The 13159-nt window shown below is 38.6% G+C and overlaps 1 protein-coding gene across 3 annotated transcripts in view; it reads left to right on the plus strand.

Annotated features, from left to right (window-relative positions):
* Window positions 1-13159, plus strand: part of SMARCA2 (SWI/SNF related, matrix associated, actin dependent regulator of chromatin, subfamily a, member 2) — a 119211-nt gene that overhangs the window by 34111 nt on the left and 71941 nt on the right. For all 3 annotated transcript variants that reach the window (XM_017808145.1, XM_017808147.1, XM_017808146.1), the window contains 4 exons: window positions 773-1022; window positions 9154-9280; window positions 10618-10791; window positions 11018-11191. In XM_017808145.1, coding sequence (XP_017663634.1) covers window positions 773-1022; window positions 9154-9280; window positions 10618-10791; window positions 11018-11191 — 725 coding nt within the window. The remainder of the gene's footprint in view (window positions 1-772; window positions 1023-9153; window positions 9281-10617; window positions 10792-11017; window positions 11192-13159) is intronic.

Raw genomic sequence — 13159 nt, forward strand, 5'->3', positions numbered from 1 at the left:
GATGTACTTTGTAATTGTTTTCCCTAGCATTAAGTGACTATGACTCCTCAGAAAATTAAACGACGTTTTTATTCTAGCAATGTCTGTTGTTAGTGAATTTGTGAACATCTGAATACATAGGTAATTTGTCATAGTGGCATACTGAAATCTATGACCCTTAGTGTCTGTAAATGACAGGTACTATTTTCATGTTAACTGAGGTGTTACTTTTCAAGACAATTAGAATAATTGAATTTCTAGTACTTGAAATAAGTACAATTAATAGGAGATCATAATGAAACGCAAGCTGTTTATATCTGGCAGTTACTTCCAAATACAGTTTTAGAAATTTTGGTATGGTTATCAAGTTCTGATAGAGCTCTAAAATCAGACCTACTTCTGCTTGTTGCCAGATTGCGGTTATAGATGCTTTCTTCTAAGTGGTGCAGGGGTAGTGAACAAGAGGCAGAACAAGGTCTAGCATTTGCAGGAAGTAATTTCTATAGCTGTTTTATTTCTTATGGAATTTAAAATCCTCAGGAATGGCAAAAGAAGCAGTATTCATTGTAAAGTTTCAGGTGTTTTGTTTTTCTTCGGGCCACTTCTTGCAGTGTATGGTATACTTGCATTTTAGTGTGTTTATTTTAGAAACAGAATGTAGTCTATCTCAGTGTGCTTTTTCTGGTGATATTGAATGTTTGCCTTACCTTCATGTTCTGTCTTCAGAAATCATCTGGATTTTGTTCCTGCTTTCCATAGTTCATGTTGTGAATCAGTACTGTTACTGTTTCAGGCCAAGCCCCAGATATGAGTGTCTCCAATGCACAACAAAAGCTTCCAGCGCCCGCCCCTAGTGGGAGGCCTTCTCCTGCCCCCACTGCCACCCAGCCTGCTGCCACCATGCCCGGGCCCTCTGTACCACAGCCACCGCCTGGACAACCTTCTCCCATTGTCCAGCTGCAGCAAAAACAGAATCGCATCAGCCCTATCCAGAAGCCACAAGGATTGGATCCTGTTGAAATACTCCAAGAACGTGAATATAGGTAAAAGCAAATAACAAGATTAAAATGCATATGCAGATTCTTGTTTTTCACATCCTCAACTGAAACTCCTTGCAATCAACTCCTGTAGTGCCAGTAGTGTAAACTGAGTTTCTAGAGAGAAGCTGTGTCACAGAGAAGTACACAAACCACTGACCAAACAATGATTTAATTTTTCCCCAAGTTATGGGCTGGTAAAATGTGCTGGCAGTATCATTGTGAACCACTTAAGTTTAAAACAAGCTCAAGGGCTCTGTTGGGTTAGTTTATTACTTGGATGGTGCAAACAATGAAAGCTGGGAAATCAAAATCCTTGTAGTCTACAGAGAAATCAATGTAGTGCAGAAAGTTTTCAGTATTATAAACAAGAGGGAAGTTAGAAGAGAACATTGAAGGTCGAAAGGCTGATGAGTTAGTGGCTACAGCAGAGTCAAATTTTAGTAGGATGATGTGGTTGGCCGGCGACCAAAGAATACATATAATAGTAAGAAAGCATAGGCAAGATTAAAAAAGGTTACCAGGAAACATACTTTTTAAAAATTGCCTCCTGAGTGAACTAGATAGATGGTGGAGTATATTTGTTAGGAAGTATAAAGGATGACATTTCTTTTGGAGTTAAAAAGGAACTTCCTCCCTCTTCTAATCAACAAGCTTCTTAAACAACTGACCTTGAGAATCTACTGGGCAGAAGGATTTTGACTTGCACTTAAAATATGTTCCCGATGATCATTAGTCAGAGGGAAGTAATTGCACTTAGGGTATTTACTTGTTTTGAACTGATGATGCATCTTCCAGTTACTTTAACAATGAGTTTCTAGGGAAAGGTAGCCAAGGAGGATGGTGATCTCACAGAAGACTGGTTTAATGACTTTTTCTTTATGAAAGTAAAACACCACAAAGTATTTTGGAATGTCCAGAACTGAGGCCTTGATTCCAGAAAAACATTTTGCATCAGATAATGCTTAAGTAATTTATCAGCATGTTTTTGTTGTTATTCTGTCAGTCTTACCCTTATACCCTAGGACTGAATTGTAGAATATATGTAGAATTCCTTGAAGTCTTTACATTAGTTAAAACTATAACATCAGACAAAAGCTATGAAAGAAGCAGTTTAACAGCTTTAAATGGTGTTTTATTTAGGTTTAATATAGGCAAGTTTAATTCAGAAACATGATGCATTCACAATGTTTTAATGAAAAAGGAGTAGGAAAAAGCCAATATAAACATTTGTATTCTGAAACCAGTGAGGTTATTGAAAGCTTTATGAAACAAGTGGCTCTTGAGATCTCATAGTAAAATGTTTTGATAAAGGGGTATTATACTTGGAAGTACTTTTTTCTAACTACTTTGAAGTACTTAGAAAACTACTTGAATTACACATTTCCTTGAAAAGACAGAATTATCGTGTAGGTATTTTAGAGATGCATATTTCAAATGTATAGATAGACCCAAAGGGTAAAATTTTGGTCTACTGCCTTATTATGACAAAGTGTGAACTTCTAATTGGATGAACTTGGGAATTCTTGAAAGTTGCAGATTAGATGTACTCAGTGCGTGTACTGGTTTTGGCAGGGATAGAGTTACATTTCTTCACAGTAGCTTGTATGAGGCTGTATTTTGGATTCGTGCTGAAAATTATGTTGATAAGACATAATTTCTAGTTACTATTCTAGTTACTGCTGAGCAGTGCTTACACAGTTTTGAGTTCTTGACACCTCTCCATCAGCAAGGAGGCTGGGAGTGCAGAAAAAGTTGGAAAGGGACGCAGTTGGGACAGCTGACCCCAACTGATGACAGGGATGTTCTATACCATATGATGTCATCATGCTCAGCAAGAGGAAGGTTGGCAGGGACCCTGAGCTTAGGAACTGGCTGAGCATTGCCAGCCAGTGCGCAATTGGTGGAGAGCAATTGTTTTGATTTGCATCACATGTCTTTCTTGGGAAACTACAGGCCTGTCAGCCTGACCTCAGTGCCTGGTGAGGTTATGGAGCAGATCATCCTGAGTACAATCACACAGCACCTACAGGATGGACAAGGGATCAGACCCAGCCAGCACAGGTTTAGGAGGGGCAGGTCCTGTCTGACCAACTTGATCTCCTTTTATGATCAGGTGACCTGCCTGGTGGATGAAGGGAAGGCTGTGGATGTTTCTACCTGGACTTCAGCCCCACAGCATACTCCTGGAAAAGCTGCAGCCCACGGCTTGGACAGGGGCACTCTGTGCTGGGTTAGGAACTGGCTGGAGGGCCGGGCCCAGAGAGTGGTGGTGAACGGTGCTGCATCCAGTTGGCAGCCAGTCACTAGTGGTGTCCCCCAGGGATCAGTGTTGGGCCCAGTTCTATTTAATATCTTTATTGATGATTTAGATGAGGGGATTGAGTGTACCATAAGCAACTTTGCAGATGACACTAAGTTGGGGGGTAGTGTCAATCAGCTGGAAGGCAGAAGGGCTCTGCAGAGGGACCTGGACAGGCTGGAGAGTTGAGCTGATTCCAGTGGGATGAGGTTCAACAAGACCAAGTACTGGGTCCTGCACTTTGGCCACAACAACCCCCTGCAGCGCTATAGGCTGGGGACAGAGTGGCTGGAGAGCAGCCAGGCAGAGAGGGACCTGGGAGTTTGGATTGACAAGAAGCTGAACATGAGCCAGCAGTGTGCCCAGGTGGCCAAGAAGGCCAATGGCATCCTGGCCTGGACCAGGAACAGTGTGGCCAACAGGTCCAGGGAAGTGATTCTTCCCCTGTACTCAGCGCTGATGAGGCCACACCTCGAGTGCTGTGTCCAGTTCTGGGCCCCTCTGTTCAGGAAGGACATCGAGGTGCTGGAGCAGGTCCAGAGAAGAGCAACAAGGCTGGTGAAGGGACTCGAGCACAAGTCCTCTGAGGAGAGGCTGAGAGAGCTGGGGCTGTTCAGTCTCGAGAAGAGGAGGCTCAGGGGAGACCTCATCACTCTCTACAACTACCTGAAAGGAGGTTGTAGCCAGGTGGGGGTTGGTCTCTTTTCCCAGGCAACTATCAGCAAGACAAGAGGGCATGGTCTCAAGTTGTGCCAGGGGAGGTTTAGGTTAGATATTAGAAAGAAATTCTTTGCAAAGAGAGTGATTGGGCATTGGAATGGGTTGCCCAGGGAAGTGGTGGATTCTCCATCCCTGGAGGTTTTTAAGATGAGACTTAAGTCTCATCTTTTAAGATGAGACTTAGTGCCATGGTCTAGTAACCACGGCGGTAGTGGATTAAGGGTTGAACTTGATGATCTCGGAGGTCCCTTCCAACCCAGTTGATTCTATGGTTCTGTGGTTCTCTTTTTGCTACTTTTTTTCCTCTCTTTCCTTACAATGTAGAAAAATTATTATTTTAAATTATTAAACTGTCTTTATCTCAACCCACAAGTTTCTTTCATGATTACTCTTACCCTTCTGATTCTTCCCGCCATTGTACTGGGAATGGGGAAAGAGTGAGGGAGCTGTCTGGTGGTGATTAATTGCTGTCCAGAGTTAAACCGTCAGTGACTTGAACATGGTTTTCTGGACTAAGAATGTGAAGTGTGCTGCTGAAGAGACAATAATTTAGTGCCAGCTCATGGGCTGTGTGATAAAATGTTAATTCTTGATGTGTTTGACCATTTCTCTTGTTGTATGCACACCTCTCTAGTGCTTAACAGCAGATTTTGTGGGAGGATCATGCTACCATATATACATTTTCATTTCATAAGGGATCATGTACATGATTTATATGTTAGAGCATGTTTTACACACAGAACAATATTGTAAACATGAAATATTTTAGTTTTAGCTAAACTTTTGTAATTTTCCAAAATTGCATTTAATTTTTTTTCAAGTGATAGCTATTTGTTTTTCCTTTCATTGTTACTAGGGAGTTACATGGTTTGTTTCATCAAACAATTAATCAGATAGGCGTTTAGAAGTACTTAGAAGTTTATATTAGTTAATCACATGTTAAATAGACCAGTACAGATGGAGAAACAGTAATGCAGCTATTAAAATATTGTGGAATCTGAAAAAGCTTTGAATCTAATGAAACATCAGCAGGCTGATTTTTCTCCCTGTAAAGCCTTGATCTGACTATAAAAAGGGCTCCAGCACATATTAACAAAGAGAAAGAAAATGGAAAGTTAATGTTGCTGTCAAATTCACATAGTTGTCTTGTGTTGTTGTGAAATGAGATTATATGATAATTGTTGTTAATCTGCCTGTGACTAAAGATGGATAAAAAGAAACATAGATATTTACAATTCTTCTCAGTATAAGAAGTTTAAATGATTCTTGTGTGGAGAGCTGTTAAAATTGTGTTCCTTTAAATCTGGTCAGAATGAAAAATTCGTACTGTGCTGTAGTTGGTTGACCATGGCTGGATACCAGACACCCACCGACGCAGCTCTATCACTCCCTTTCTCAGTTGGACAGGGGAGAGAAAGTATCACGAAAGTTCATGAGTTGAGATAATGACAGGGAGAGATCACTCAGCAAGTACCATCACAGGCAAAACATACTCAAATTGGAGATGCTAATTGAATTTATTACTAACAAAATCAGAGCAGGATAATGAGAGGTAAAATGAATCTTAAAAGCACCTCTCCCCCATGCTTCCCTCCTTCCCAAGCTCTCCCTCCTCTCTCCTACTGAGAAATGGGGATTATGGTCAATTCATCACAGGGTTTCTCTGATGCTGCTCAGGGAGAAGAATCTTTGCCCTGCTCCAGCCTGGAGTCCTTCAATGGGTGACAGATCTCCATTAACTTCTCCAGTGTGAGTCTATCCCACGGGCAACAGTTCTCCATGAACTGCTGCAATGTGGGTTGCTCTTCCATGGGGTTCCCCACAGGGTCACAAATCCTACTAGGAAACATGCTCCAGTGTGGGCTCCTATCTCCATGGGTCTGCAAGTACCTGCCAGGAGCCTGCTCCAGGGCCCATGATTTCACAGCCCCGTCTTGAGCATCCACCTTCTCCAGCATGGGTCACCTCCATGGGCTGTACGTGGATCTCTGCACCGCTGTGATCCTCCATGGGCTGCCCAATAACTTTTTTTCTTTCCTTCTTAAATATGTTATCACAGAGGCATTACTATTATTTCTGATTGGCACACCCTTGGTCAGTGGCACATCTGTCTTCGGGCTGCCTTGCATTGGCTCTGCTGAATGTGGGGGATGGTTCTGGTATTTTGTCACAGAAGCCACCCCTGTAGCCCTCCTCACTACCAAAACCTGGCCTCGCAAACCCAGTATGCATGCTTTTATAAAACTCTCTTTAATAGTTTCTTCAAAATAAAGTGCTGCTTTTTAATCTCAGTGAATAGCTGTCTTAAAGATAATGATGTCTTTCATTTAAAGTTGTTCTATTTTGTTGAAAGCCTTTTTTCCACCTTCTTATTGCTAGATAAAAAATAATACATTTGGTAGTGTCCTGTGTAGATTGTATGTGATTTCCTTCTGTTACCTGCAAAGTATCTTCTTATGTATCTTCCTTGCTTACTGCTAGGCATTCCATGCCAGACAGATTTGAATGTAGAAGTATAACCTCTGCTGTTGACCCCAGTTAATGAGGAAGGGATATGCATCACTCGTTTTGCAAAGAGGTCTCTGTGTAGATTCCCTACCGCTTTCTACATGACGAATATAAAATTCTGAACTGCAAAGATTAATTAAGTACATCCTTTAAATTGTGAGGTTATATCCTTCAAATAATTACAAAAAGCATCTAGGAAAATTTTTTCTTTGGATTCTCTTCACGTAATAGCTATTAGCATTTTTCCATGAAGATAGCAACAGTCCAACACACTGCAGTGATTCTCTTTAAAGACTACAAGGTGGCTGTTTGGAGAAACACCTCAATGTTTGTTACAAAATTCTTTTAAAAATCCTACTGACTACTGGAGAAAACATGATTACTATTGCTACTATTTTTAGTAGTTTAGAAGTATATATTATATACTAGGAAAGTATGAAATTAAACTTCAAAATGTGTTCCTTTTTTTTGTTTGTTTCATGTATGTAACCCATCCAGCTGCCATTTTTCATTATTCTTCCATACATAACTCCATAGATTTTCATTAGTATTCAAAGGTTTTTGTTCATTTTAATAAAGAACTGGCCTAGTTTTCACTCAGAGTTTTCTGAAGTAATATCTCTACTGACTTAGAAATACTGATTTTTTTTGTTCCTATTCCTTCCCCCTTCTGGGTTTTAAAAGGAGAGTAATCACTCACAAAGCATAGAAGTGTCATTGTTTGTAGTGCAGACCATTTCAACATATGAAGGAAAACAGTTGAAGGAAAGTTACCCTGAAAATACTAATCTGCCTTATAATTTAATAATGAAATTTCATGTGCATGTATTTCTGATCAGCTTTTTTATAAACTCAAATTGAGAAAAACAAAGAAAATATTAGCACTGTGAGGGATCTTTTTTCTTTATGGGTGAGGACTGCATAGTGTGATGATGGGACACAATAAACACACTCTATGAGCTTCGATTATGTTTAGCCATATCTCAGGAAATATGTGTATATGGATTTTTATTAATAATTTTGATGACAGAAATGTACAGCCCAACCCAACTTCGGTAATTGCTTGAATTTCTACTGTGTAAACTTTTACGTTAGCAGGCACTTCCACATATTTTGTACCGAGAGTTAAAGTAACAAACCAATTCTGACAGAACTAGTAAGTCAGCATTTCAGTTCCATGTTTGCTTGGAGGTCACTCTTACTGTCAGTTACCTAAAATCGTAAGGTGTGTTGGAAGAACCTAAATTAACTTTTTTGTGCTCATCCTCATGTATAGTACAAGAAGGAACACTCAATGCTAAGAAGAATGAAAAAAGAAATTGAAAATTGAAAATTTCAGTTGCTTTACTAAGTTCACAACTCAAAAGAGAAGTTTGGAAAGGTTGTGACCGCTCCCTTAGGGTTTCATTAAAGTCAGGGAAACTGCAACTTGTCTATAACTGTTTTGTAGGTGATAGTTTCAGGAGAAACCTTGCAGCTGTTTGGGAAGGAAAAACAGTAATAAATAATTGTTGTGATGCATGATTGCATCCATGTGTGGAGAAGCAACAGGTAGAGCACGCATCAGCGATTTAGAACGGCATTCTTCTCTTACATCTTGGCTGCTTTTATATATGAATGTACACTGCAGAATCAGAATCACAGAATATATCATGTTGGTACATTTAATCTGCAAGAAACCACTTAATTCTCAAGACTTTGCATCCTTAGGTGCACTAAAATCTGTTCTTACTGACTGGAATGCCCAGTGACAGATGAAGTTGTACGAAATGTGAACTTTTTTAAGTGTAGTACATATACTGGAAATAAGAAAATAAGCCAGTGTCATTTTCTGAATGAAGACTTCTGCAAGAATAATGGGTCTGGACAAATATTTGCAGCTTTTAATGGAACTTTCTCTAATTAGGAACTAACACTTCCTGATTCATTTTTCAGTCTCTATGAAAAACATTACTAATGTAATTCTGCTTCAGTTTTTTGCTCTCTTGAAGACAGCAACTTTCTGTCCTGCATCTTTTTTGTTGTTCCAGGAACTTAAGAATTCTTCTGGTGATAATAAAATAGAAAAAAACCCAAGTTCTGTCTGTCTTGTCGATTACTCTCTCTCTCTCTCTCTCTCTCTCTCTTGAATTTGCAAATGAATTCAAAAAAAGCTTGTAAAGGAGGAGTTTGATTTATAGTGTAGCAGTTCTGTAGCTGTGAATACTAACAAACTTGTCATTTGTCAATAAAATAATGAAGCAGAATTCCAGATATTAAGGGAAGTGCTCTCCATGTCATCACTGACTACGCTGTGCATAAAATAATATATCAAAGAAGCTTGGAAGCAGAATCTTGAATAGTATGTGTAAAATGAAATTCCCAAGTTTCTTTTCACGTACCTAGTTTTAGTCAAAATGAAAAGAAAGGCCAAAGGGCATATTCATTATTTGATAATTTTCAAAGTGAAAAAGAATACCCAATGTCATCTTTGCAAAAACCTGTTGGTTCAGACATATAAATGTTGAAGATAATTTGTATATTTTTACAATATAATTTTTACCATAAAATTTTAGTAACAACTTGCATATGTTTCCTGGTATCTTATCCAATTTTCTATTTGATTAGGCTTCAGGCTCGAATTGCTCACAGAATCCAGGAATTGGAGAACTTGCCCGGTTCCCTGCCCCCTGATCTGCGAACCAAAGCTACAGTGGAATTGAAGGCACTTAGATTACTGAACTTCCAGCGCCAGGTAATGCCTTTTGCTTGAGAAAAATTTTGTAGCAGTCACAACCAAACATGTTTGTGTAGCAAAGAGAAAACTGGAAAGAGATTTTGCAGCAGTGCTAAGCTGAAGAAGATTTTCCATGAGAGCAAACTTAGCCAACAACCAGGTCACAGAAATGTTATATTTTATTTTTTAATAAACTCAAATATTTTTTTGTTAATAAAAATGTGCGAGTATTCTTTTTGCTTCCTGCTTTATCACAGAATCCCACAGAATCACAGAATATTCTGAGTTGGAAGGAATAGCAAGGATCATTGATTTATCTTCCAGTCTGAAGTGTAACCGTAGAACTGTGTCTTTCATAATGAACATAGCATTGGCACAAAAACAAAATAAGTGCTGGACAGGCTGCAAGTTGATTTTAGCACAGATCTCAATAGACACATCTTTCTGGACATACTTCATATTTGCCATGAGCCTCCTTGTTTTAAGAAGAGTTGTGTGTTGGTGGGGTGTGTGTGGTATTTCTCTGTGATCTGTTTTCAAGATTTCTACTGTGGCACAGACTTTGAAAATTAGGCATAACAAGACCACACGTAAGATTTAAGTTGGATGTTGAGTGCACGTATCAGCAAACAAATCTCAGAAAAGGAATCACACTGCCAGACTCTTCTGGGCCTCTTGCTGTTGGCTTTTACAGCTAGTTTGGAAGAACAGAGAGAGATGCAGTTTGGCAGGTCAAGCAAAATACTTCCTGACAGAAGCCTTGGCAGTAGTTATACCGTGATGTCCAAGTCTTCCTTCCTTCTGCCCTTGGCACTCCTTTGTAATGAAGTTTTGTCAGAGGTCAGATGAAAAGCAGCAGGCTTTTCCCTGCTCCACTGCTGGCAATACTCTTCCAAGCCCTTTATATTTACCTCTCCCACCTATCTTCTTTGCAGCTGGCAATGAAACAAGTTGTCAGCTATGTTCAGGTGCAGCACTAGAAAAGGTGTTATATATCTGGTTCATTTGTGTTTTACGTTGATGGTATAAGATCTTGGCTGGCCATTTTCATTGCAGCAGGAATGTTTCCAGCATCTTGTAAATTGGGAAGAAACAATGATTAAGAGGGATTAGCACTTTTGGCCGTTCTGTGGAGGCTTAAGATTTCTTTAGGATTTCTTTAAGATTTATACAGCTTTTGCAACTGTATAAATGCTGTATCTTTTCAGAACTGTAATAAAAAGGGAAGAGGAGGCTGGGATATGTTTTGGACTATTATTGTTTTATTCTGCCATAACAGTGTTTAAAGTTGTTTCTCCATGTATTAAAAATTATTCTGGTTTTTGAGTGGTTTGGGTTTTTTTCCCCACTGGTAGCTGAGACAAGAGGTAGTGGCCTGCATGCGTCGTGACACAACACTGGAGACAGCACTGAACTCCAAAGCCTACAAACGAAGCAAGCGCCAGACTTTGAGGGAGGCCCGCATGACAGAAAAGCTCGAGAAGCAGCAGAAGATAGAACAGGAGAGGAAGCGTAGGCAGAAACACCAGGTATTTTAACTTAGTAGGTGTTTGCCCCATGGCAAAAATGCGCCTTGATTTGTGATGTGGATCTTCCCTTTCACATATCTTATTTACCTTTGGAGTTTTTTGACTAAAAAAACTCCCAACTGATATGATAAGTAATTGCAAAATTATAAGATTGGAACTTCTTTATTTCTGATGTCAAATCAGGTGCTATGTCAAAGTGCCTGCACTAACTTGTTTCTCTTTCTAGGAATACCTGAATAGCATACTGCAGCATGCTAAAGATTTTAAAGAGTACCACCGATCAGTTGCTGGGAAAATTCAGAAACTTTCTAAAGCTGTGGCAACTTGGCATGCTAACACTGAACGAGAGCAGAAAAAAGAAACAGAAAGAATTGAGAAAGAAAGAATGAGGAGACTAATGGTAAGGAGTAGAGGAAGGAGTATGGTCATTTTAGTTAAAATTACGTACTATATCGTTTTAATATCCTTATACGGTCTCAGTCACACCCGTGTGTTTCCTTTGCAAAGTACTCTGTAATGCAAAAAGTATAAATCTAAAACTGCCACAGTTTGTTTATGTATGTTTCTATTGATGGTAATGAATGTGATATTGTTCAATTTAGCGCATGGCTCCTTCTTCTTTAAGATTTTTGTATAGGAATAATTGGAGTTTTTTAGTGACGTGAAAACTTAACACAGCGACTTCTGAATAACATCGACTTAATCTCATTAACTTCATATCTTATCACTGTTATTTAGTTGTAATAGTATTGGTCCTTTTTACAAATACTGGACTGTATTTTAATTCTAGGTTTGTAGTTTTGAAGATTCCATATGATTCCATAATTTGTTCATGGCATTGCTCCACAATTTTTACTTAAAGCTTTTCCCAAATGTAAAAATACCTAACCAATAGCGATAATGCTTCAGGACCGTAGTCGTTCCTAATTTATAATTTTTCCATCCTTAAACCTGCGCGGTATCAGTTGTGTCATTGGACAGAGTAATATGGGCTTATGTGTAATCATATCTTTGCAGAACACTGTGGAAACAGTCAGGGGGCTGCCTGTATTTCAGGAGTTAAAATAATTCCGGAATTTAAAGTGTAGACAGATCAATATGTATGCACACATACATTAGCGACTGGGGTTGGAAAAATTGCTTCATGACATTGTTTAGATCTATTTTAACATTTTATTAAGATTTTACCAACATAGAACAGAAAGGAAATTGACAAGTTTACTTCATAACTTGGTGGCAGGAAACATTGAGTATCTAATAGAGGTGCAGATGTAATGCAAAATGCTACTCCCTGTCCAGAATCTCTTCCCACCATGAACATGGACTGAAATATTTGGTTTTAAAAATCACAAAATGAAATGTGGATATAATTAAATGTATAAATGATAAAAACCTTGAAATAAAAGTTCATGCAAAATGTAAATTAAGAACCTGCATAAGAGAATCACAAATATGTAGACCCTAGAGCATTCTTGAAAATTACATAGTAATCAGATCTGTAGATCATGGCCAGTCTTCGCAAATGAAGATTCGGGAAAGGTCTCTACCCATGTTTGCTACAAGCACGCTGGTGATACAGGGCTTTGCAAATGTGGGTAAGGCCTTCGACCCTGTGCAGTGGATTTTTTTAGGTGAGAGACAGTGTGCTCTGAACTGAACCTACCCTTTAATAGAGATAATCACCAGCAGTTTGTCTAACCTAGCTCATAAAAATGTTAATTATTAGCAAAAAAAAAGCTGATTTAAAATAAAAGTAATATTGGTATTTTAGAAATATTTTTGTACATTGTGAGGTTGAGCTTATATCAAATTACATGTGCAGTATGATAAGTAATAAAGATATCCACTGCTGGAAAGTGTGAAATAGATTTGAATATCAAGAAATGGTGCAGTATACCAGTGCTTCCAGATAATCAATGCTTTCTCCTAAATAGCCTTCACCAAGACTGTGGTTAATTTCTTACCATACATACAGGACTTCACAGGCATTTTCAGTTTAGTGTTTTGCACCTGATGCTCAGTTAAATCCTTCTGCAAAAACAGTCTATGTTCTATGTTAATGGGGTTGTTTTGCCTATTTAGTTTTAGTCCAGTTGTGATAAATTTTGAATTTGCAGAAGTGTACTAGCATTTTTTTTAAAATGTCATTTGCCCTCAGATGCCTGGTATGGTTTGTGACAATGTGCTGTGTCTAAAAATTTTGCATATCTTTTCAGGAATGTTGAATTCATTCCACAAATTGACCTTCATTTTCTGTGATTAGAAATGATGATTGTCCACAGCTCATTAATACTAATAGATATATATATATATCATGTGCAAAAATGGGCATTGGTATAATTTAGAAAAATACTGTCAAGACAAACTT

The sequence above is a fragment of the Lepidothrix coronata genome, unplaced genomic scaffold, assembly GCF_001604755.1.
Source record: "Lepidothrix coronata isolate B3197 unplaced genomic scaffold, Lepidothrix_coronata-1.0 Scaffold22, whole genome shotgun sequence".
Classification (NCBI taxonomy): Eukaryota; Metazoa; Chordata; class Aves; order Passeriformes; family Pipridae; genus Lepidothrix; species Lepidothrix coronata.